Source organism: Staurois parvus, unplaced genomic scaffold, assembly GCF_062004578.1.
Source record: "Staurois parvus isolate SC_StPar_1 unplaced genomic scaffold, SC_StPar_1.0 ptg001199l, whole genome shotgun sequence".
Taxonomy (NCBI): domain Eukaryota; kingdom Metazoa; phylum Chordata; class Amphibia; order Anura; family Ranidae; genus Staurois; species Staurois parvus.
In genome coordinates, this window is record NW_028318995.1 from 983 (window position 1) to 28,719 (window position 27,737).

General features: G+C 42.4%; 1 protein-coding gene across 1 annotated transcript; it reads right to left on the bottom strand.

The window, feature by feature from the left end:
• Positions 1-27,737, bottom strand: LOC149438281 (coiled-coil domain-containing protein 149-like; the record flags this gene model as incomplete). Its single annotated transcript, XM_089660027.1, has 4 exons — positions 27,584-27,737; positions 21,701-21,862; positions 2,444-2,482; positions 1-108 (listed from the first exon to the last, which is right to left on the bottom strand). Coding segments are annotated over exons 1-4 (357 nt in total), but the record flags the coding sequence as incomplete, so codon positions are not given.

Consider the following 27,737-nt stretch of genomic DNA (forward strand, 5'->3'; position numbering starts at 1 on the left):
CTTATTGTCTCCTTGTACTTCTCCCAGTCTCTGCTGCAGCTCCTTTATCTCCTGCTCCAGCTTTTTGCTCCTTTCCCGAGCCTCCCCCAGTAGTTCCGCCAGATTCACCTGCAAATTTGGAAGAGGTAATCCTTTGAGCTGGCTGGCCAAGAAACAGATGGTCCATGCTATGGAATGGCTCATTACATTACACACACAGCAATATGAGGCCTACGGAGTGTCTTAAATAGACTCTGTCAATTGGCACATTAAGGGCAAAATGACAGTGTCTCTTGAAGTCCACCATCCATCAAACTCACACTTTCCTTTGCCACATTCCAGCACTACTTTTCTTTCTGGGTACCCTCATCAAATACCTGGTGTTCTGGGTAAGCGTGTCACCTCCTCCATGGCCTGAGCAGATAATTGGCAGGATCCAACACTATCACATGAGGAGCTGATCTCCTCAACCTCGTGTAAGCTATGACATCATCCAACATGGCGCTTACATAGGATCAGACTACCAGGTCCACAGGAACAGGAGTGGTGGAGAAGCACTGAGAAGGGACATATAACCAGAAACAGAAGAAGCTTTCAAGGTCACTTTCTAAAAAGGCCAAACACTACGCAAACCTTTTTTTTTTTCCAAAGTTTTGGATAGTGTGGGGAAAGGTTAAAACCTCTCTCAAGTTTTTTTCTCTTCCACTGGGTAAGATACATTATTCAGCTTGTCCTAATGAATACTGTCATGGAGAAAGTGAGGGAGAATCCAACATTTTAAACTTATCCCCAGAATAAAAAAAAATAAGGCAAAATCTTCTAATGGGGACACCTGTCTTAAAAGGGAAATTGCAATTGCCCAAGGGGATTTCCTCAAAATTCCTGTTGCATCTCAGAGAGGATGTGATGGGAAATGTCTCCAATGGAACACAATGGAACAATAGGATACAGCAAAAAACAAACTGTCAGGGGTTTTACAGAAAAGGTCTCACTTTATTATTATTATTATTATATTACAGGTACTTATATAGCACCATCAATTTATGCAGCACTTTACACACATATATTGTACATTCATATCAATCCTTTACCTGCAAGGAGCTCACAGTCTAAGGTCCCTAACTCACATTCATACTAAAGCCAATTTAGACAGGAGTGAATTAACCTACAAGCATGTCTTTGAAGTGTGGGAGGAAACCAGAGTACCCAGAGGAAACCCACACAGGCTCAGGGAGAACATGCAAATTCCAGGCAGGTAGTGTCATGGTTGGGATTGGAACCGATGACCTTAGTGATGCTAAGCAGAAGTGCTAACCACTTTGCCACTTTAATTTGTATTAATGTGTTCTGTTCCTCTGGAGAAAAAAAAAAAAAGTGCATGTAGTATTTTTTCCTCATCTTTCTATGTGCAGTCTAAGGCTAGCTGTGATGTTGAACAGGGTGCTCCTCCTCCATCCATGGCCATACAACAATACAGCTAGCTTTGACAAACACATTACTAAAAACTGAATGAACACTTCGTCTTTAAGCCTTTCTTACTCTATATACAAGAAAAAAAATATGTTTTGGCTATCATGCACTTTAAATAAAAGGCTTTGACTGTTCATACACACAATATTCACTTTACTTTTGGTATTTGGCATTAATTTATCCATTTTAAAATAGAAGGGAATGAAAAATAAACATTTATACTTACCCAGATGGTGCATCTGTCCCTCGTTGGCTCTAAGCCAATAAATTCGTGATTAAAGACCGCTGATTACTCAGGTCTGCTCTGAGCACAGAGCGGTGACTGTCAGTCATAGCTCTCAGCTCTGCCCCTTCAGGACTCACTGGTGCTCAGGGCTGTGGAGGGGGGCAGAAGCGGCTGACTCAGGGTCTCAATGGCCTGCTGAGAGGCCGAGCTAGCTGCTGGTCAGGAATCTGGGAGACTGGTCCAGCTCTATAGAGTCAGCTCACAGCAGATTTTAGCCCACTGTCAGCTGAGTCTGGTTTACAGAAGTGCAGAATTAAGTGACCCATGGGAGAAGTATGGCCAAAAGAGCTTTGGCCATACAACTCATTCAAGCACATCCGTCTGTCATATCCAACTAATAAAAAGTAAAAATGTTTCCCAGGAGCAACTACTACAAGATACCTATAGCATCTTTGTTAGGCAAAAAAAACTTTATGACAGGTAGGCCTGTAAAGAAGTCAGAACTGAAGCTTAAGAGCCTTTTAGAAACAAAACACAACAAATCACTGCTGGTATATGATTTTATTTTAAATATTTTTTTATCAAGGAACAGTGGTAACATATAGAATGTCATGCAGTATAATCAACAGAGATTATATCTTCTGCAAAATTAGATTATAAAAAAATAAATAGTTGGATGGTAGACAAATATCTCCTACAGTGTGATACCTGACTATTTAACACAGAACGTAGTATTTGAAGACAAACATAAAAAGTTTGTAAAAGTACCTGTTTTCTTTTCTCTGGTGGAAGTGAAGGATCTCCATCCTACAATAAATAAATAAAATAAAATGGGGGGAAAAATACGAAACAAGACATTCAAGTACTCTAGTAAAAAGGAAAAAAAAACATTACCATTACATCAGCTGCATAGTAATGATACCTAACTTTCTAAACCTTATTACCCTAGAGGGACCTTTGAAATTATTTGCAGGTCTCAGGGGACCCCTACTAAAATCAACTCACTTGCAGTCAGTGGGGAAACACCTGTTGCATTGGGGGCTAGTGGGAAGGAAACCCCCTTTACAGTGGTGGCCAAAACAGCACCCCTACAGACAAGTAAAAATATCACTGGAGTCATGCTGCTGGTTCTGCCAAGTGGCGTTGCCCCAAAACTATGCAGACACCCTCAGATGGAAGCTCAGCTACAGCTCAAGGAACCCCCAGCAACTTCTGATGAAAACTAGGGTTCCACTGAACCATGGTTGATTTATAAAAATAAATTCAGTTATTTGACTGCTACCTGTCTAGATTAGCGTTCTTACACCAGGGTGCCTTCAAGTTTCTTCAGGGGTGACATGGCAAAATGGCTAAAAATTGCCCAAAAATTGTATACAAGCCAGCAGGTGAATCAAACCTGCCTTTTAGTTTAGCCATGGGTTTTCATTGTGCACCATTACAGACGTCCAGCTGCCGGAGTCCTAATAACCAGCATGGCTTACACTGTCAGTACCAATCATTCTAATCACTCTAGAACAGTGGTTCTTAACCTGGGTTCGATCGAACCCCAGGGGTTCGGTGAGTCAGTCTCGGGGGTTCGGCGGAGGTGACCCACACCCGACTCATATGATTTGTGATGACATGCCCCGCTTGTCCATCATTGGCTGCAGGTGGTCACGCAACATCGCTTAGCCCAGTGGTCGGCAAGCCGCGGCTCTTGTGTGCCGGGCGCCCGCTCCCCTCCCTCCTCTCTGGCGGCAGGGACTCAAATGCAATGATTGGCCAGTCTCGCGGCCACTCACATCCTGATAGCCAGTGATTGGCTGTCAGGATGTGTGTAGGCGGGGCAGCGTGACGAACGTGAGAGGAGCTAGGCTCCTCTCACAGTCCGCCCTGAAGACCGGAACGGCGCGGGAATACAGCGAGAGGAACGCGCGGAGCAAAGGTAAGTGAATTGACACAGGGGGGACTTGGGGACTTAATATGGGGGATGAATTAATAGGGGGGATGAATTACTATATGGGGGATGAATTACTATATGGGGGATGAATTACTATATGGGGGGATGAATTACTATATGGGGGGATGAATTACTATATGGGGGGATGAATTACTATATGGGGGATGAATTACTATGGGGGATGAATTACTATATGGGGGATGAATTACTATATGGGGGATGAATTACTATATGGGGGATGAATTACTATATGGGGGATGAATTTTCATACCGTTTGTTACAACATATCTTTGCGAGCAATCCTTTTCGAGGATGCTGGACATAAAGACGAAGAAAAGGAACAGACTTTGTTGCGAAAATGACATGAGAGTGGCACTTGCCAAGGTAATGCCGCGCATTTCTGAACTGGCCTCTGAAAGACAACAGCAGAAGTCACACTGATTTGCGGTAAATATTCATTATTTTGTTTTTGTGTGAAAATCATGTTTTAATGGTTTTGTTCTTTGTTCTTAATGGTTTTGTTCATTTTGTGCACCTATGTATAAATATATACCTATGTTTTGAATTTTAAAAATCATATTTTATTTTTCCAATTAAGGAGGGTTCGGTGAATGCGCATATGAAACTGGTGGGGTTCAGTACCTCCAAAAAGGTTAAGAACCACTGCTCTAGAACATGAATTTTTTTTTTACAACCCGTCCTGGATTCCTTTTTGATAGGGGAGGAGTATACAGTAAGGTCTGTTTCAGCAGTTATTCTTTATAGTCATAAATGGGCCATTCACTGGATTGAGCTGGAAAGTGGAACATTGCTTTGCACCAGCTGGCAAAGAAACTGCTATCTACCTTTAAAAAGGTACAATTGTCCTTCAAGTGCTGAGGGTTCAGGTAGAGGAAAGTTACTCTACATTCACATGGGTGTTTGCTGGCAAGAATCACTTGCACTAAGGGTGGCACTAAACGCTGTCGACACGATCTGTGTGTGCAACCAGCAGGAGCTGTCTGTGGCAGCGGTCAGATTTGTTCTCTGTACAAATCAATAGCCAGCACCGCCCCCATTTGCAGGCAACTGCTCATCTGAGTGGTTACATATGAATAGAGCCTCCATCCAGCCTTGGTTGCAGACAGTGTGTGTCCAGAGTCGGTGTTTCTGAAAAGTGTTGTTCACAGCTAATCAGTCAGTTTGTATTCAGCCATAGCACTGTTGCATCCAGAGGTGGTGTCTAGCCACCTCTGAAAGCAGCAATCTATCCGTGCCCCTGGCCACCTGTATGAACATACCCGTAAAGTGGTTGTAAACCCTTACATATACCTAGTGAAGTGACTGGCCTCAAATGATACACATAGATGAAACAAATCCACCTACATAAGTTGTACCTGTTTATCTGCAATCTTCTCTTCTCTACATATGTTCAAAGTCCAACATGTATAAAACTTGCCTGAGAGTCCAGAAAAGGCAGCAGAGGTCTGAAATTACGCACTGCAGAGCTCAGTGAGGAGCGCTCTGAAAGCTGATTGGAGGGAAGACACACACACCCTCCCCATAGCACAGAGGAACAGAGCTGAGGCTGTCAATCTGCTGGAGGTCCCTTCCCTGTCACTGTATTTCTCCTGGTGTCAGGAAAAGGTGTCAGAGGTGATTCATGCTGATAGCAGAGGAAGGAGGCAGCATACATACATGGCACTTAGTGCTCTTAATTGAGACAAGTACACATTATAGAGGGATATGCTTTGTTCATATTTCATGTCGGAGGTTTACAACCACTTTAGGGTGTTTGATGGGTCTTTAGTGCTCAGGGGACTACTTCGTTTCCAGACAGTTAAAAAAAAGCTTGCTTTTGGCACAGGGAACCTCACAAGGAAAACGATCAGCACTGAGCTCACATTATTCTGTAAAGTAATATATCACATTTTCTGGTATGTTGGAAGTATTGTCCTGTAACTTTCACTAGATATTTTTTTTTTGTATTATTGTACTAGTCACTAGTAATTTAGAACATACTCCCCCATTTCTCTAATCTCAGCTCTTTCCTCCAGAACTTTTCAGCACACCACCCTGCTGCTCCCCATTGTCACAGTTTCCTTGTGCAGTATAATTATCTTCTTTCCAGTTCCAGAATGCAGGAGGCTTGTTCTCAAGCCCAAACTTCAAAATCAGACTGCTATTGTATTCCCTTATCACATGTCACGCAAGACAAGCTGCGAGGAGGATTGAGCTGACACTACAGCTGCTAATGGATCAATGACGTCAACAGGAATAATAGGCTTGTGCCAGGCTGTATCCTGTGAAAATGGTCAGCGACCTCCTATAATGTATTGTTAAAGCCCCAAGCTTTGGTCAGACGTCTACTGAAAGATAAAGCATTAAGAGGGATGGCTTTTTACAAAGCTACTGTAGTGTAGAACACTGATGCTGTAATGAACAGCTATGCTTACTCAGTTTCATACACAAAAGGAAACAAGTCACTGCTGAGCCTTATTCTACAACGATTTTGTTAAAGCTCAGCTTCAGGAATGTGGCCAAAACAACTCTTACAGTGAACTGCCCCTTCCCCTAGCACTGCAAGGGTTAAATGCTTGTTAACTGAACAGGCTGTGTTACTTACCTCATCCCCTTCTTCAGCTGGCCCTGGTGCTCGCCTTCCCTCCCTGAAGCATAGGTCTGTGGATGGGGTATCATCACATGCAATTCAGGACCATTGCACACGGTGAGGGCAAGCATGCAACCGCAGCCTGAAATACATTAGAGGGGAGGCTGTGGGGGACTGGTGGAAGGAATCAATGAATCAAGGGAGCAGTGTTGCCAACCTATCAGACTGAAATTCACTGACACGACACCCAAATTTTACTGGCATTTACAAAAATTAAAAAAATAACAGTTTAAAAAGGTGCAAATTTCAGTATTTAGGCTACAAACAAGTACAATATGCAGCTAGTAATGTGATTTAAGGTAGATATTAAAGTGTTACTAAACTCACAACAGTAAAATCAGTCTGTATGCTGCAGTAAAGCATGCTTGTTATACTCATTGTGGAACCTAAGGGGTTAACCCTCTGCATTGTGTAAAAAGGTTGTTGGATCCTTTCTTCTCTGCCCCTTCAATTGTTGAAATGACCACCTGGTACAGATGGAACCCGTGGTCACATGCACATGCTCCGTTTGGTGTGTATTGTTAGAGAGGGGTTTTTTTTTTTCTTGGGAGGATGCATGTGATCAGCACAGGGCCAATCAGCATTGTCCAGACAGAGGGTCAGAGGTTTCACATCCTCCCAGAGCAGAAAGAAAACTCCTCCTACAACCTTTAACCAGTGCTCTGCTGAAGTCACAAGACTGCTCTAACTACTGATGAGAAAAGGTATTTAGCAGTTTAGATTTACTAAAATAATTGCATTTCCATGTTCTGTGTATTGTGGCAGACCAGGTATAGTGAATGCAGGGTCCTGGGTTTAGTAACACTTAAGGGCAAAAAACATATTTCTTATTTTATTTTCGATATAGTAAGTAGCCCAGGGACAGGAGTCAGGAGAGCAAGAAATGAGAATGGGCAGGCACACACACATGAAATTGACTACCAGTCACAGAGACAGCAGTGTGCAGCAGCACAGATGATGATAACACATCACAGACATGACATGTACCCGCCTGAATCAAAGTGACACTCTCTCTCCACACCAGGTAACCCCTTCAGTCCACTCCAGTCCAAACAGCACCGACAGTTCCTCTCCTGGCTTGCCTAGCTTGCAGACCCGCACACAAGGCTGCGGCAGCTCCGCTCGGCTCCCTTGCACCTTGACATGGCGCAACATGCTCAAGCATCACCTCCGCCAGACCACCCTACGCCGGCACACCCGAACACACTGTAGCAGGCACTCGGATGGTCTGATGTGGTTTCTGTCACATTCCTGGAGTTCAGCTTTAGGGCAATTGTATATTTTTCTCAATTTGTTTTTTCTATCACAAGCAAGAAGTAGCAGATTGTAAATAATACCAAGACAGAACGGGTTAACTACTTCCGGTCCGGGCCAATTCTGACATTACTCTTCTACACGCAAGAAATAATTTTTGTGCTAGAAAACTGCTTTGAACCAGGGGCGGACTGACAACTCATGGGGCCCTCGGGCAATAGGGGATCATGGGGCCCCTGTGTCCTTGCCCACACTCAAAAAAGCCTATAAAAAAAAAAGAAAAAAAAAAAAAAAAAAAAAAAAAAGGTACCAGGGGCATTTCATGGGGCCCCCTACTGACCCCGGGCCCTTGGGCAGTGCCCGAGTGCTCAAATGGTCAGTCTGCCCCTGCTTAGAATCCCCTAACATTACATGTTTTTAAGCAGAGGCCCTAAAGAATAAAATGGTGGGTGTTGTATATTTTTATGTCACATGCTATTTCAAGGGAAGACCTCCTTCCGCCACCTGTAAAGTAATCCAGCCGCTCTTTAGCCAGAAGAAAATGATATCTCCAGCTATGACCGAGATATCACCATCCTCATCCCAGGACATCCAGGTACCTCCTATGGAAGGGAAGTGTTTTAAAGTTTACCTAAAGCCCAAACCTTTTGGGAAATTTGTATAGACGGTTTAAAAGCCTCTTTTGAATTTTACTTTGCCATCTGTATCCAATTGATATTCCCCTTTGCTTCCAAAGTAAGAGAATTCTCTTTAAAACAGCTGTCAATACAATAAGTGTCCCCCATTGGAAGATCTGCCCTCGGTTTTCATTTTGCTGACAAGGATTGTGATTTTCCCCCACTTTCAGTCCTCGAGACTACTAATAGGGGCATGGAAAGTAATAAAAACTTGACACGGTTTTAACAAAAACTAAATTAAAAAAAAAGGTTTTTGTTGAATGGTTTTAGATTAAAGGATAAGCTCACCTTTGGGAACATGTTACATGTTCCACCAGTTTTTAGGTTGGAACATGTTGCCATAGATGCACCGCACACACCAGAGTGTGCATTATACACATCACAAAGCGTGCATACTAGTGGCAACAGCCATAGGGCCAGTTCACACTACAAAAATGTACTCCGGATGCATTCATGCATTCTACGTTTTTTGCTTACAGTTCACACTACACGCACTTCCGGTGCAGTTTGCCATGTTCCAGTATGGTTCTGTGCAGAAAAAAAATGCAACATGTTCTTTTTTTTCTGCATCGGAAACTGACTGCACTAGTGTGAACCAGGGTCATTGGAATACATGGAAAACACTGTGCATGCATTTTTGATGCAGAAAAAAAGCGCACAGAACTGCATCTAATGTGAACGAGCCCTTAAAGCAGAACTAAAAAAAACAACAAAAACTGCAAACAGCTATGAAAAGTCTTATTCCCACAATCAAAAATCTATTTAAGAATCACAAAAAACTTAATATTAAGTATTTAAATCGTAAATGGGACGTTTCCTATTTGGAGTCCTATATCCAGGGTGGCATCATCCCTAGGGGGCTGCGAGAGGGTAATTCCTGCTGAGCATTTACACACTGATAGATTCCTCACCAAGTGGAGGGAGACATGTATTGCACACAGGCTCAATATTATGAAATTGATTGTTGAGGAAGAACAGGTCCAGCTAGCTGAGCTTAAAGAGGATATTGAGGAAAGCTCTAAAGCTCTGAAACAATATAAGGAGAACGCTGAATTTGCTCGATTGAACGATCTTCTCAAAAAGGAAATTGATTAGATTCAGCGAAATCTTCATTCTACAAAACAGGTCAAGTTCCAACGCGACCTGGATGATTGGGCCCGTGGTGAAATTTTTGATCTTTCAATTACACGCAATCGCAGTAGATCCCGCCGCCGTCGCTTCCGCTCCTCTTCCTCCCACCTCAATTGAACATATTCATCCGACAGTGATGAAGGTCAATCTGAATCTGTAGCTTTTTTAGACAAAGACGGTAGGTAGGAACTGTGGTATTCTCAAAACCACAGAAAGACACAGAACCAACTACCAAAACGATGTTGCAGAAGGAGGAAAAGGAAAAGACGTAGAAAGGGACAGAAATCAAGGACACGAGACCAGGAGCCAGAAGCGTTGCTAAATGTGGTATCTAATCAGGAAACACTCCCTCATTCAGATCTTAAAGTTATCAATCTGTCTCAGTTTGTTTTGGAAGATAGACACTTTAGTTTACTTAAGAAGGGTCTGTCTTTCTCTCCAATAAACGCCATGAACCATTTTGAGGTTTTTAAAGACATCAATCTTTTTCTTAGGAAAGTTTATCTCAGTTATTTGCATCAGCAGACTGTCTTCAACTGAGGAGATCAATTTAAATCCTTCTACACAGGGAACTGTCACTCATACACTAGAGACCTTGATATCCCTCTTGGAGGACAATGTCTCTAGTGATGATTTGGAGGGGGACTTGAATGCACCATATCTTAGATCAGCAGACCTTCGCATTAGGTCCACTAAGATGCCACAGTTTAGGAAAAACAAATGGCTTAGCGTCTTTCTCGATCTGGTACAGAGGGACCTGGCCCTGGTTGATTGGACTGTCAAAAGAGGGGATAACCTTACCAAAGATGAACGTCGTGCATTAAATGAGCTTAGTAATGCTCATGACCTCGTTATTAAGCCGAGTGATAAAGGAGGGAACGTAGTATTAATGACTACTACTAATTATGAATGGGAAATCCGGCGACAACTTCAGGATAAATCTACCTATGCAAAATTGGACACTAATCCCTTTCCGAGATTGATCGATCTCCTAAATAGGAAATTAGCTTTTGCACGCGAAGCTGGCCTTATCTCTCATAATGAGTGTAAATATCTCCAGGTAAAAGATTACAACATTCCCACCATCTACATAATTCCAAAAGGTACACAAAAAATTCAATGATCCTCCCGAACGACCGATCATTTCGGTGGTAGGTGGTCCGCTTGAACGGATTGGCAAATATCTTGACGCCCTAATTAAAGGCATGGTTTTTAGACTTCCATCGTATGTACAAGACACTCGTGACGTACTTTCTAAGATATCTTCTATTATAGTTCCACCTGGTGCCCTCTTAGTTGGCATTGATGTGGAATCACTTTACACATCAATCCCACACAGCTGGGGCGGTAACACATTTTTTGGATCAATCATACCCACAGATGGGCGCCCAGAACAAATTTTTTGATTGATCTTCTTGATCTAGCTCTACATTTAAAATGTTTTCAGTTTCTTGGTACCTCCTACCACGAGGTACGTGGCACGTCCATGGGTGCCCCCCTAGGCTCCCGCCTATGCATGCTTACATCTTGGTTGGTGGGAGGAACAGGTAGTCTATCGTTCCAAACTATATCTGAATTACGTTATATTGATGACGTGTTGATGTTATGGACAGGTAGTATTTTGGATCTTCATCAATTTTTGATTGAGCTTAACCAGAATAACAGAAATATCAATCTCACCTATGTTTGTGATTCGCATCAAATTTCCTTTTTGGATCTATCAATTTCAGTAAGGGATGATCGGCTTTACACCAAAACATTCCGTAAGGCGACTGCGGCGAACAATCTAATAATGGCATCAAGCCATCACCCTAAATTCCTCAGAGGTATACCCACTGGCCAGTTCCTCCGAATACGTCGCAACTGCACGGATTATAATGACTATAAGGAACTATATGCCAAATTTCGAGAAAGGGGCTACCCTCATGCGAATCTTAAAAGATCTTGCCTGAAGGCATCTAAATGCAATTGTGACAAACTTTTACATATATCTACAACAACATCACCCACCAATCAAGTTCCCTCACCTACCCGCATAATTACGAGGTTCGGCGTTCAATAGGGTACAGTGCGTACCATACTCAAACACTGGCATATACTTACCCAGACACCAGATTTGTCCACCATTGTAGATCCTCAGCCTCTCATGGTAGCCAGGAGAGCTGCCAATTTGTCGGACCATCTTGTTCATTCAGAATTTACATGTCCCACCCCTAGAACTTGGTTGACCTCTCTTCCCCCACTTCGTGGCATGCAGCCATTGCGCCGTTTGTAGGGTTGTTGACCGCACCGATACCTTCCATGATGCTGGTGGAACCAGGTCTTACTGCGTTAAACATTTTGCGAATTGTGCAATATATATGTTATGTCCCTGCAATAAGATATATGTAGGAAAGACAAAACGATCATTTAGAATACGCATAGGGGAACACATTAATAGTATTTCTAGCAATACAGATCGTACTCCAGTAGCAGAGCATTTTGCTCTAGAGCATCAATCCTCTCCATCGGATCTACGTGCGAAGGTCATCTATGTGTTAAAGTTATCCCCTAGATGAGGAGACTTTGACACTGTCCTCCTCCAAAAAGAAAAGGAGTGGATCTTCAAACTGGAATCCATGGTTCCCTCTGGCCTCAACAACAAATTCAGCCTTCAGGCATTTTTGAAGCCCTAATACCATTGTCTCAGCTGTTTATTTAACTTTATATTTATAGTCTATTTTTCCAATTTTTTAATTTTTTTCTCGGTCTGCTATCTTTCACTGGGTTAGTCATGTCTTATATATCCGCTACCTTGTACTTTTATGTATTTTATGTCTACTCATTTGGCCATGTATATCCCTTCATTTTTGGCTAAGTGGTGGTGGATATATACAGTCAGGTCCATAAATATTGGGACATCGACACAATTCTAACATTTTTGGCTCTATACACCACCACAATGGATTTGAAATGAAACAAATAAGATGTGCTTTAACTGCAGACTGTTGGCTTTAATGTGAGGGTATTTACAGCCAAATCACGTGAACGGTGTAGGAATTACAACAGTTTGAATATGTGCCTCCCACTTGTTAAGGGACCAAAAGTAATGGGACAGAATAATAATCATAAATCAAACTTTCACTTTTTAATACTTGGTTGCAAATCCTTTGCAGTCAATTACAGCCTGAAGTCTGGAACACATAGGCATCACCAGACGCTGGGTTTCATCCCTGGTGACACTCTGCCAGGCCTCTACTGCAACTGTCTTCAGTTCCTGCTTGTTCTTGGGGCATTTTCCCTTCAGTTTTGTCTTCAGCAAGTGAAATGCATGCTCAATCGGATTCAGGTCAGGTGATTGACTTGGCCATTGCATAACATTCCACTTCTTTCCTTTAAAAAACTCTTTGGTTGCTTTTGCAGTGCCATGACACTACCACCACCATGCTTCACTGATGAGGTGGTATGCTTAGGATCATGAGCAGTTCCTTTCCTTCTCCATACTCTTCTCTTCCCATCACTCTGGTACAAGTTGATCTTGGTCTCATCTGTCCATAGGATGTTGTTCTAGAACTGTGAAGGCTTTTTTTAGATGTCGTTTGGCAAACTCTAATCTGGCCTTGATGTTTTTGAGGCTCACCAATGGTTTACATCTTGTGGTGAACCCTCTGTATTCACTCTGGTGAAGTCTTCTCTTGATTGTTGACTTTGACACACATACACCTACCTCCTGGAGAATGTTCTTGATCTGGCCAAATGTTGTGAAGGGTGTTTTCTTCGCCAGGGAAAGAATTCTTCGGTCATCCATCACAGTTGTTTTCCGTGGTCTTCCGGGTCTTTTGGTGTTGCTGAGCTCACCGGTGCGTTCCTTCTTTTTAAGAACGTTCCAAACAGTTGTTTTGGCCACGCCTAATGTTTTTGCTATCTCTCTGATGGGTTTGTTTTGTTTTTTCAGCCTAATGATGGCTTGCTTCACTGATAGTGACAGCTCTTTGGATCTCATCTTGAGAGTTGACAGCAACAGATTCCAAATGCAAATAGCACACTTGAAATGAACTCTGGACCTTTTATCTGCTCATTGTAATTGGGATAATGAGGGAATAACACACACCTGGCCATGGAACAACTGAGAAGCCAATTGTCCCATTACTTTTGGTCCCATAACAAGTGGGAGGCACATATGCAAACTGTTGTAATTCGTACACCGTTCACCTGATTTGGATGTAAATACCCTCAAATTAAAGCTGACAGTCTGCAGTTAAAGCACATCTTGTTCGTTTCATTTAAAATCCATTGTGGTGGTGTATAGAGCCAAAAATGTTAGAATTGTGTTGATGTCCCAATATTTATGGACCTGACTGTATAACTGCAGTACAATGCGATCCTTTGCTTCCTTTTTATCTTGTTTATTATATGTATTTGTGAATGTCAATGATCCCTTTTGTTTCAGCCATGATTAAATCTAAAGAGCACACCCATTGGCCACCGCAAGGCTTTGTGTCACTATATAAGGACTCAATTAACATGGCTGCCTTTATCTGAAGAAGCCCATGTGACGTAGTGGGCGAAACGCGTCGTCACATCCTGGACACGCTGGCGCATGCACAGTCCTGCGGTGCAGCTTGCCTTGACTGTCGGATCTGATACACGCACATCCTCTGCACGATCACGGCTCCTCAAGTAACGTGTGGCTGCCACGTATAGCCGCCGTACTGTCCTGCTGTCCGTGTTATGCTATATACAACCTCTGTCTTCCATCTTGGCATCTATGGGTCTGTTAACCAGGTGATTGATATATAAGTGGATAACATCTTATCCTGTGTTTGGAGGACTCCTACCTGCCAATGATACAAGATCAACCTGCCAATGATACAAGATCAATCTACAGCGACTACCCCTGTATGGGCTACTGTTTGGTTACAGTTATCAGCTTTTGCAGGTTTGAAATAGGTTCTCCACTCAGTTATACCTACATTATATATAGACTTTGACCTTTATAGGTCCTTCCCTGGCAACCCTCCATGTCATATTTATTTAAGGCATCTCTACATTGTGCACAATAGCGGTCTTTATGAGGAAGTTGCGCTATTTCCATATTCTATGTCTCCATGACTATTATGATTGACTCTTCTAGTGGCTCCATTAGTGCTGTGCATTTACTGTTGATAATATGCTTTACATCGCCACTATCATTGCAATACTAAGAGGAGCATTTTCCATACATTGTTCTATCTATACTACTACAGGAGACTTTTACAACACAGTCTTTATTCCAAGCCTAACCGCCTCTATTTGATGAGTGACCTGTCATAATATATTATATATTACATATTACCAGAGGAATGATTATAACCCCTTCTTTTCTAATTAGGGTTTATTTTTTATGGATATGTCTAGGCTCATGTTTATTTATTTGTCATGCACTCCTTGTGTATTTACATGTATTTATGTGATACATACATGACCTAGCTGTCCTTGTTATCTATTAATACTCTTCTGAGAGGTTTACATTTGCATTATTGTTTCTCAGTCATTTCTATCTACCTTTTCTTCTCTCTGGATTACTATATCCATTACAGGTCTACTGTCCATCACTTTTTTATGGGACCTCTGCATGCCTAGCGTCACCCTGGATGATCTTGTCATTCTCTCTTCACCTTTCTCCCTGGTGGTTGTGAGGTAACCCTGTGCATTTTGGCTCTCCATGCCAAACATGTTCCTTGATGTCTGTACTTTTATACTGCAAATTAATTAAATTTTTTATGTAATATTTGGTTTCAAAGGCTGCAGTTTGTCCTCATTTGGACAACCTGTGAGTTCTTCACCCACTGGGTTGTTTTCTTTCTTACCCTTTCATTTATGATTTGGGCCCCGAGGACACCACATATATACCTTTATGTGAGCCAGCATTATCTATAATCGGGTCATTATTGCAATATTGTATTGTTGGACCCATAGCTCTGGGAATCCTGGTGTATTCTATCTTTTAATTTTATTCCCACTTACCACTATTAACCACTTCCTGTCCGGCCGATGTATATAAATGGCTGTATGGGAGCATTGTGGGAGCAGGTGGCCATTTATAAACGTCCTCCCTGCTTCCCTGTCTGTGCGTGCTCCCTAGGAGCACGCGGCACCGCTATCCGGTGCCCGTTGTGTTCTCCGGACACAGCAGAACACCGATCGCTGTACGGGACCTCTGTGTGAGGTCCCGATCATGTGATCCCTGATTGGCCAATATGCTTTTAAACTCACTTGAAAAATTATATAGTCAATTTCCTAGCACAGCTCTCTCCTCTTCTAGAAGTGTCTATAACCACTTCAGCTCCAGAAGATTTTACCCCCTTCATGACCAGGCAATATTTTGTTAAACAGCACTGCATTACTTTAATTGGCAATTGCACGGTCATGCAACGTTGTATACAAATGAAATTTAGATTATTTTTTTCTCGCACAAATATAGCTTTTTTCGGTGCTATTTGATCACCACTGGGGGGGGGGGGTTTATTATATTAATGAAAAAGACTGAATTTTTTTTGGGGAAAAAAAAAAAAAAACAGTATTTTCTATTTTCTGTTATAATACATATCCAAATAAAAAAATAAAAAAAAACCTAAAATTTCTTCACAAATGTAAGCCAAAATTTATTCTGCTATATTTGTTTGGTTAAAAAAAAAAAAATCCCAATTAGTGTATATTAAGTCTTTAGGAAAGTTAAAGCGCCCATAAACTATGGGATGTATATTTGAAAATTGATCAATCCCGATGTACTGACAGCTGAGCCGCACATCCTAGTAAAGGCACAATGATTTATGGGTACGTCACTCTCTCTGTGCATGCTGGCCACTCACAGTAAGAGTGCTGTGGGCAGTCGAAAAGTGGCTAATTACTCTCTGTACTGGCCCCTTTGATAACCTTCATAACCTTTTACATAGCAGCTGGGAAAGAAGTACAGTACCTTGAAAAAGTATTCACACCCCTTGAAATTTTCCACATCTTGGTACAACCAAAAACGTAAATGCAGGGCCATCTTGAATAGTGATTGGACCCTGGGCAAACATATTCTTGCCCCCCCCCCATGCAATTTTTCTCTCCACCCCAACATCTCAAAAACACAAACATACACACACATAGACTTGTCTCAAAAAAACTTTAATAATGTAAATATAAAGAACTGGTCCACACTCACTGATTGGTCCAGGCTCACTGACTGGTTGCTAAAGATTACAGCATATCCTTACTGCTCACTGATTGGTTGCTAGACGTTACTGCACATCATTACCACTCACCCACTGGTTGCTAGACGTAACCTCTAGCAGCCAATCAGTGAGCGACATTGATAAGCAGTAACAACACATCATTACCACTCACTGATTGGTTGCTAGAGGTTACAGCCCATCTTTACTGCACATTAATTGGTTGCTAGAGGTTCCAGCAGGTCACTAATGTTCACTGACTGGTTTGTAGAGGCAGGGCCAGTGTCTACATCAGCAAAGGTGCATTTTTGTGCCCCCCACCCCACTGTCCTCTTGGGCGTGGTTGGATTAAAATTAATATTGGGCGTGGCTTAATACAATGTAGATTCTGAATAGAAACAATGAAGAAATCTGAGATTTAGCCCAAATTAAATTCACCAACTATAGTTGGTAAAATAGTAACATCTATAGTTGGGAAGATACTGGAGAGTTTAATAAAAGACCACATATTTGAGTTCTTGCTGGAAAAAAGTTCCCCACACATGGCTAATGTGTAAGGTAAAGTCTACAGTAAATCCATATGTAAATGGATAGAAAACTGGCTAGAAGATCGCATTCAGAGAGTAGTGGTTAATGATTCAATGGTTAATGATGTATCCCAAGGTTCAGTGTTGAGACCCTTACCTTTTGCTATATTTATAAACAATATAGGATGTGGTATTAAAAATACTATTTGTCTTTGCAGATGACACCAAGCTTTGCAGTTGGAATAAACGTCCTTACAGGATGCCTCCAATTTACAAGCTGACCTCAATGCACTGTTTAATTGGGCAACTATGTGGCAAATGAGGTTTAATGTTGATAAATGTAAGGTTATGCACTTGGGGGCTAAGAATATGCATTCATCATACATACTGGGGGGGGGGGTACAACTGGGGGAATCAATGGTGGAGAAGGATCTGGGGGTTCTGGTAGATCACCAGCTTAATAATGGCATGCAATGTCAAGCTGCGGTTTCTAAAGCGAGCAAAATCCTCTCTTGTATTAAAAGAGGTATAGACTCCAGAGAGAGAGATATCATATTACCCCGGTAAAATCATTAGTAAGGCCTCATCTGGAATAAGCAGTTCAGTTTTTGGGCACCAATTCACAAAAAGAACATTGGGGAACTGGAGAAAGTACAGAGAAGTGCAAACAAACTGATACGAGGCATGGAGGAGCTCATCTATGAGGAAAGATTAGAGGAACTGAATTTATTCTCTCTTGAGAAGAGGAGATTAAGGGGGGATATGATCAACATGTATAAATACAGTTGTGCTCAAACATTTGCATACCGTCAGAAATTGTGAAATTTTGGCATGGATATTGAAAATATGACTGATCATGCCAAAAAAGCTCTTTTATTGAAGGATGATGATCATATGAAGCCAGTTATTAGCAAATAGTTGTTTGGCTGCAATCTTTCTTGGTCTACCTGTACTTGGCTTGGTATCAAGAGATCCCCGAACTTTCCACTTATTAATAGGTGATTTAACAATACTGATTGGCATATTCAAGGCTTTGGACATCTTTTTAATGTCCTTTTCCATCTTTATAAAGTTCCATTACCTTGTTACGCATGACTTTTGACAGTTCTTTTCTGATCCCCATGGCTCAGTATCTAGCCTAGTCAGTGCTTCCACGTAAGAGCTAACAAACTCGATGACTATTTATACACTGACACTAATTGCAATTTTAAAAGCCACAGATGTGGGACATTAACCTCTAATTGGCATTTTAACCGTGAGTGTCACTTTGTGTGTCTGTACCAAGGCCAAACATTCCAGGGTATGTAAACTTTTGATCATGGCCATTTGGGTGATTTCTGTTATCATTATGATTTAAAAAGGCACCAAACAACTATTTGATAATAAATGGCTTCATATGATCATCATCCTTCAATAAAAGAGCATTTTTTGGCATGATCAGTCATATTTTCAATATCAATGCCAAAATTTCACAATTTCTGCCAGGGTATGCAAACTTTTGAGTACAATTCTAAATCATTGGTTCATATAGTGAACTCAGTGTAGAGTTACTCACCTTGAGGTCATCACAGAGGACAAGGGGGCACTTTTTACATCTGGAGGAAAAGAAATTTAATCTCCAAATACGGAACGGTTTCTTCACAGTGAGAGCTGTGAAAATTTGGAATAGACTCCCTCAAGAGTTGGTTCTAGCCAGCTCAGTGGATTGCTTTAAAAAAGGCCTGGATTGTTTCTTAGATACACAGAATATAACTGGATACTGACATTTATAGGTAAATTTGATCCAAGGAATATCCGATTGCCTCTCGGGGGACCAGGAAGGAATTTATTTTACCCTGCAGGAGCAAATTGGATCATGCTTTGCTGGTTTTTTGCATTCCTCTGGATCAACTGTGGGTGTAGGATTATAACTTTTTTTATGGTTGAACTGGATGGACTTTTGTCTTTTTTCAACCAGACTAACTGTAACTATACACACAGTCCCCCTTTCCTCTGAACACTGTCCTTCCCTACACACTGCCCCCATTTTCCTCTGCAAACATTGCCCCCTGTCCACACTGTTCTCCTCTGCACAAATCCCCCCACCCCAGTCCCCTGCACACATTGCTCCCTCTGTGTAAACACTGCCCTTAAATGATAACTTAACTTTTTAACAAAAAATAATAAATGCATATTTTTTTTGCAGGTAAAAAAAACTTGCATTTACTATTTTTGTTTTAGGAATCTGGAAAGCTGGTATCAGTGTATGGTGTATGATGTGTGGGCAGGCAGTTTGACACGAGAGGAAGAATCAATGAACTACCACAGTGCTCAATAAAAAATTGGCCTGGGCAGGAATGGGGTAAAAGTGCCCGATATGGAAGTAGTTAAACTTCTCCACAATTTTATCCCTGACCAGTCTGGTGTGTTCCTTGGCCTTCATGATGCTGTTTGTTCACCAATGTTCTCTAACAAACCTCTGATGGCTTCACAGAACCCCTGTTTTTATACGGAGATTAAATTACATACACGTGGACTCTATTTACTAATTAGGTGACTTCTGAAGGGAATTGGTTCCACTAGATTTTAGTTAGGGATATCAGAATAAAGGGGGCTATATACAAATGCACGCCACACTTTTCTGATATTTGTAAAAAAAATTTTTAAAACCATTTATCATTTTCCTTCCACTTGACATTTATGTGCCACTTTGTGTTGGTCTATCACATAAAATCCCAATAAAATACATTTACGTTTTTGGTTGTAACATGACAAAATGTGGAAAATTTCAAGGGGTATGAATACTTTTTCAAGGCACAGTATACAGGCTGTGCTTCCTGCATACACTTGCAGCACAGTGACTGTGCCTTAAAGCCCATTTCACACTGCAAGGGTTAACTGCTGTTTTTTGTCTAGGGCAGAGGAGAAATATATTTACCTAATCCTCCCTGCACAAGACCAGTCTGGCACTCCCGTACTCCAGCGGTCTTGAGTTGTGGACTGTTCTTGACAACATCATGCTCAGAGCAGGCTCCATTGTCCAAGTACAGTCGTCTGTTGTACCGTAGGGAAGCACCATTTTCTGGTGGAACGAAGGATTGGGTGAGTATAAGCCTTCTCCTCACCTCTAGACAAAACAAGCAGTTGATCCATGCAGTGTGGGCACAGCCCCACTGAATGGGAAAACTTTTGTTTTCGCTCGGAGTTGGGCTTTAAGCTAGCCATCCATGGCTGGAATTTCATCTGATTTCTTCTGTCTAGGCTGAAATTCAAGCCATGGGATTCCCTATCTGCACCACCCGGCTGAACAAGCTGGGTGGAAAATTATCGGTGAAAGGAGACTATCTGAATATACCAGCCAGAAGTGCAGATTCCTTTAACTCTCTGAAGAAAAAAAAAAAAAAATAAAGTAAAAAGACCGCACAATTATTTGTGGAGAGTGGCACTTTACCCCCCCCCCCTTCCCCCTAAGAAAAAAAAAAGATTCAGTTATCATTGATGTTCCGTGGCCCTTTAACCATTTTCCTGCCGTCCTATAGTAGAACTACTGCTACAGGGCGGCAGGTCTGCACAACATCATATATATATATATATATATATATATATATATATATATATATATATATATATATATATATATATATATATATATATATATATATATATATGGTTTGCATTTCCAGGTAGGGGGTGTGCACGCACCCACCTACCCATGCCACCACTGTTGGCTAGGGATGTCAATCACCGGGTTCCTGACGGAAATTCCCTGCCAGCACCCGCCGATCGTTGGGGAAAGCTGACAGGGGAGAGACCTGTGTGTGAACACAGGTCTCTCTCCTGCCAGCAGGGACATGCTGTTTTGTATTTCTCTGCACAGCAAGGAAATACACAGTAGCACGTTTCCCTTCTAAAACACACACATCACATCATGTAAAACAGCACACAGTTAACCCTTTGATCGCCCAAGATGTTAACCCCTTCCTGCCCAGTGTCATTAGTACAGTGTCAGTGCTTTTTATTAGCTCTGATCACTGTATTAGTGTCACTGGGATGTCAGTGCCAGTTAGTTCCCACCCAGTGGCAGAAAACCTGCCGCAGTCCCGCTGATCGCCGCCATTAATAGTGCAAAAAAAAAAAAAATATTTCAGTATATATACCGCCATTTGTAAACGCTAAAACTTTCACGTAAACCAATTAATTTACATGTATTGGGATTTTTTTTAGCAAACACATGTAGCAGAATAAATGTTGGCCTACATTTATGAAGACATTTGATTTGTTTAATTTTTTTTAGTGGATATGTTTTATAGCAAAAAGTCAAAAATATTGTTTTTTTTTTCAAAATTGTCAGTTTTTTGTTTATGGGGGGGAGGGGGGATGTAAAATTTCATTTGGGTGCTGCGTTGCATGACCGCACAATTGTTAAAGTAATATGTGATATGCCGTATCACAAAAAATGGCCTGGTCAGGAAGGGGAGTAAATCCTATGGAGGGCAAGTGGTTAAGAGCCCCCCACACTTTCACCTGCGATCTGGCGATCCTCCTTTCTGCTTTGTTTACAAACAAGTGTGAAAATCTACAAAACACTGGTGCACAGCCCCACGACGTCTTATATAAGTTGTGCAAGTGCAGGATCATACATTAGCACTAAATGATAAACAGAACGTAATCAAAGAAAAATGACAATACATACAATGAGCTCCCGATACTTCTTTTTCAAAGACTGGTGCCTCTCCCGCAGCTGGTTTGCCATCAGCTTGTACTGGTCCCTCTCTTGCTGGCATGTGTCCAGCTCTTTGGAAAGGATGAGTAAAGCCTCTTTCTTGCTCTCAAGCTTCCTTTTACACACAAGGAACTGAAGAAAGAAAAGAAGATCCTTAATTAAAACTACTGAGTTTATTTTAAGTGTATCCAATCCCAACACAAAAAATAAAAAAACACCCCTTTATGTGGGTCTTTTTGCCCCAGGGACAAAAAGGACTGCCCAATTACAATCAGGTCCATAAATATCGGGACATCGACACAACTCTAACATTTCTGGCTCTATACACCACCACAATGGATTTGAAATGAAACAAACAAGATGTGCTTTAACTGCAGACTGTCAGCTTTAATTTGAGGGTATTTACATCCAAATCAGGTGAACGGTGTACGAATTACAACAGTTTGCATATGTGCCTCCCACTTGTTAAGGGACCAAAAGTAATGGGACAATTGGCTTCTCAGCTGTTCCATGGCCCGGTGTGTGTTATTCCCTCATTATCCCAATTACAATGAGCAGATAAAAGGTCCAGAGTTCATTTCAAGTGTGCTATTTGCATTTGGAATCTGTTGCTGTCAACTCTCAAGATGAGATCCAAAGAGCTGTCACTATCAGTGAAGCAAGCCATCATTAGGCTGAAAAAACAAAACAAACCCATCAGAGAGATAGCAAAAACATTAGGTGTGGCCAAAACAACTGTTTGGAACATTCTTAAAAAGAAGGAATGCACCGGTGAGCTCAGCAACACCAAAAGACCCGGAAGACCACGGAAAACAACTGTGGTGGATGACCAAAGAATTCTTTCCCTGGTGAAGAAAACACCATTCACAACAGTTGGCCAGATCAAGAACACTCTCCAGGAGGTAGGTGTATGTGTGTCAAAGTCAACAATCAAGAGAAGACTTCACCAGAGAGAATACAGAGGGTTCACCACAAGATATAAACCATTGGTGAGCCTCAAAAACAGGAAGGCCAGATTAGAGTTTGCCAAACGACATCTAAAAAAGCCTTCACAGTTCTGGAACATCCTATGGACAGATGAGACCAAGATCAACTTGTACCAGAGTGATGGGAAGAGAAGAGTATGGAGAAGGAAAGGAACTGCTCCTGATCCTAAGCATACCACCTCATCAGTGAAGCATGGTGGTGGTAGTGTCATGGCGTGGGCATGAATGGCTGCCAATGGAACTGGTTCTCTTGTATTTATTGATGATGTGACTGCTGACAAAAGCAGCAGGATGAATTCTGAAGTGTTTCGGGCAATATTATCTGCTCATATTCAGCCAAATGCTTCACAACTCATTGGATGCCGCTTCACAGTGCAGATGGACAATGACCCAAAGCATACTGCAAAAGCAACCAAAGAGTTTTTTAAGGGAAAGAAGTGGACTGTTATGCAATGGCCAAGTCAATCACCTGACCTGAATCCGATTGAGCATGCATTTCACTTGCTGAAGACAAAACTGAAGAAAAAATGCCCCAAGAACAAGCAGGAAGTGAAGACAGTTGCAGTAGAGGCCTGGCAGAGCATCACCAGGGATGAAACCCAGCATCTGGTGATGTCTATGCGTTCCAGACTTCAGGCTGTAATTGACTGCAAAGGATTTGCAACCAAGTATTAAAAAGTGAAAGTTTGATTTATGATTATTATTCTGTCCCATTACTTTTGGTCCCTTAACAAGTGGGAGGAACATATGCAAACTGTTGTAATTCCTACACCGTTCACCTGATTTGGATGTAAATACCCTCAAATAAAGCTGACAGTCTGCAGTTAAAGCACATCTTATTCGTTTCATTTCAAATCCATTGTGGTGGTGTATAGAGCCAAAAATGTTAGAATTGTGTCGATGTCCCAATATTTATGGACCTGACTATGTGCCACTGCAATTGGCTGTTAAGGTGGTCACATGATGCCACTGTGATTGGCTGTAAAGGTGGTCACATGATGCCACTGTGATTGGCTGTAAAAGTGGTCATATGATTGGAAGGCTGTCCCGCTGACTCCCAATCATTACTAAAGGACAGGAGTAGTTTCTATCTGATGTAAAATGCTGAAAGGTAGATTCATAGTAGGGAAATATGTGTGGATGTAACCTGACGTGTACAGGACCGTGGGGTCAATTCACTCATGGATACATAACCCATGAATTTTTGCTTTAAAGTTGTAGTAAAGATTTACAATGATAACAATAACAAAAAAAATAACAAACATGGTATGATACTTACCTACTATGTGTAATGGTTTTGCAAAGAGTAGCTCTGATCCTCCTGGTTGTTTTGGGGCCTCTACTGGCACTCATGGCTCTTCCCCCTTTCTGAGTGCCCCTAAAGCAAGCTGCTTAGCATGGAGTCATTCATGTGGGCCCGATCCCAAGTTGTGCTCTGTGTGTCCATTGACACACGCAATGCAGCTTGGCCTCATCCCCCTCCCCCCAGGCTGTGATAGGTAGCAACAAGAGCCAATGGCTTACACTGCTGCCTACATGGCCAGTGAGGAGAGAGAGTGGAGAGAGTTACTGCTCTCAGGCACAGCGCTGGTTTGAGATCGGGCTCAGCTAAGTATAAGGGGGGGATAGCTGCACGCAGAAGATTTTTTACCTTGATGCATAGAATGCAATAGAATATAACTTTAAAATAACTCATATAATATTAAGTCAATTCATTAAAACTAAAAAAAAAAGCCTTATTTAACCAATTGCCCTCCACCCTATAGAAAAAGTACTGCTACAGGGTGGCAGGGCTGCGCAAAATCACGTATATATACATGATTTGCATTTCCGGATAGGGGGCACACACCGCCCTACCCACACCGCTATTGGCGGCTAGAGATGTCAATCACTGGGTCCCGACCGGCACTTGGCGATCGTCGGGGAAATCTGAAAGAAAACAACACAGGTCTCTCTCCTTTCCGCATGGACATGCTGTTTTTTATCTCTCTGCACAGCACAGAAATACAAAGCAGCAGGTCTCACTAGTAAAACACAGCATGCAGCACACAGCAAAAAACGCACAGCACACAGTTAACCCTTTGATCGCCTCAGATGTTAACCCCTTCCTGCTCAGTGTCATTAGTACAGTGTCAGTGCTTTTTATTAGCATTGATCACTGTATTAGTATCACTGGGGATGTCAGTGACAGTCAGTTCCCGCCCAGTGTCAGATTGCCCAACGCAGTCCCCTATAAGTCGCTGATTGCCGCCATTATTAGTATTAAAAAAAATTCAAATTCCAGTAATATACTATCATTTGTAGATGCTATAACTTTTACATAAACCAATTAATGTACACGTATTGGGATTTTTTTTAGCAGAATACATTTTGGCCTAAATTTATGAAGAAATTTGATTTTTAAAATTTTTTACTGGCTATGTTTTACAGCAAAAAGTCAAAAATATTGTTTTTTTGTACAAAATTATTGGTCTGTTTTTGTTTATAGCATAAAAAAAAAAATGCAGAAGCGATCAAACACTACCGAAAGAAAGCTCCATTTGTGGGAAAAAAAATCAACATAAATTTAATTTGGGTGCAGCTTTGCAAGACCCCGCAATTGTCAGCTAAAGTAACGCAGTGCAAAAACTGGCCTGGTCAGGAAGGGAGTAAATTCTCTGGAGGGCAAGTGGTTAATAAATGCGTTAAAGTGGTATCAAACTCTTTTAAAAAATTGCTGACAGGTAGGGTTTTTATATCAGAAGAGACCCTATCAGACTTTTCTGCCATAAATGCTTCCCCCACCTGTCAGCTGTCATGTACACTGAGCCGTGTATGCACAGATCAGTGTACATTTACAGCAGTGGATCTGTGCTGTGGTGCTACGACTCCCATGCACATGTGCGTTAGTGATGTCATACTGGCCCAGCCATTCAAGCCAAAGAGACAGAAGCCGAAAGAAAGAACAGGTACAGATGGGGGTACTTGGGACCAGCAGAACGGTGACAGCGCAGCGCTGGAGGGCTTCATTTGAAAGGTAAGTCTGCCATAATGTACGAATATGCGGCACATACTAGCACTTTACGGTGTAAGCCACCTGGGGCCCCTGTAATTTGTGACACTCAGCACAAAGGTGTCATTTGTTACATTGTCATATCACCATTATTTCTCACAAGCTAACACTTCACCAGAGAGATAGTCCTGTGAATAAAGGCAAACAGAAATTCTAGCAAGTCTTCATTCACAAAATGATCTCCCTCCAGTGCAATGTAACAAATATTTACATTCCTGAACCAAGGATAACATTTCCACAATGATACTTTGTTTTCTGTTCATTTGGTAGCCAGTGAAGAGTTCCCATTTAATTTGTACATTCCTAAGGCCCTTTTCAAATGGGGTGCACCGCTCAGCAGATTTGCTTGCCCAGTGGGGGATCTGCCTGCTGAGCAAGCAGGTGATAGGTCTGTGTTCACTCTGCTTATGCACCACCCCTACACTCTGTACCCTGTACTGCACATTACATACGCCAGACCCCTGCATTCTGTATGCTGTACATTACATACTCCAGACCCCTGCCCTCCGTGCTGCACATTACATACTCCAGACCCCTGCCCTCCGTGCTGCACATTACATACTCCAGACCCCTGCCCTCCGTGCTGCACATTACATACTCCAGACCCCTGCCCTCCGTGCTGCACATTACATACTCCAGACCCCTGCCCTCCGTGCTGCACATTACATACTCCAGACCCCTGCCCTCCGTGCTGCACATTACATACTCCAGACCCCTGCCCTCCGTGCTGCACATTACATACTCCAGACCCCTGCCCTCCGTGCTGCACATTACATACTCCAGACGACTGCACTCTTTGCTGCACATTACATACTCCACACCCCTGCAACCTGTTGTGCACATTACATACTCCAGACCCCTGCCCTCCGTGCTGTACATTACATACTCCAGACCTCTGTACCCTGTGCTGTACATTATATAGTCCAAACCCCTGCAATCTTTGCTGCACATTACATACTCCAGACCCCTGCCCTTTACACGCTGTGCTGTACATTACATACTCCAGACCCCTGCCCTTTACACGCTGTGCTGTACATTACATACACCAGACCCCTGCACTCTGTACGCTGTGCTGTACATTACATACTCCAGACCCCTGCATGTATGTGCGCTGTACATTACATACTCTAGACCCCTGCACTCTGTGCTGTAAATTACACATTCCAGACCCCTGCACTCTGTACTGTAAATTACACATTCCAGACCCCTGCACTCTGTACCCTGTGCTGTACATGACATACTCCAGACCCCTGCACTCTTTGCTGCACATTACATACTTCAGACCCCTTCACTCTGTACACTGTGCCGTACATTACATACTCCAGACCCTTGCAAGCTGTGCGTTACATACTCCAGACCCCTGCACTCTGTAAGCTGTACATTACATACTGCAGACCCCTGCACTTTTTGCTGTAAATTATATAGTCCAGACCCCTGCACTCTGTATGCTGTGCAGTACATTACATACTCCAGACCCCTGCACTCTGTATGCTGTGCAGTACATTACATACTCCAGATCCCTGCACATTACATACGCCAAACCCTCTGTATGCTGTACATTACATACTCTGTACAGCTCGGTGCAATGTGTATACATCACATTCCTGTGACTGACCCTACATTGGGAAGGCATTTCTCCCGGGCTGGCAGTGTCACCTCCATACACAGTCAGGATAAGAGGAACAATGAGGTGCTGCTTGCTGTGTGTAGATGACACGATACACGGGCACCGTACAGTACACTGCTATGACAGCCGGGGATGTGGGTACAGGGTGAGGATTGTACATCACACAGCCGCCGTCATGTCCTCCTCACCTCCCAGTCCCGGCCATCATCTGCATCTCCCCCTCCACCGCTCCTCATGATGCTGCCCCCGGTCACTCCTTCTACCTGCAGCACCCCACAGCCCAGCCTCCGGGATCCCGGGACCCGCGCATGCGCACTGGCTCACAGCCGACGTTCCAGGACG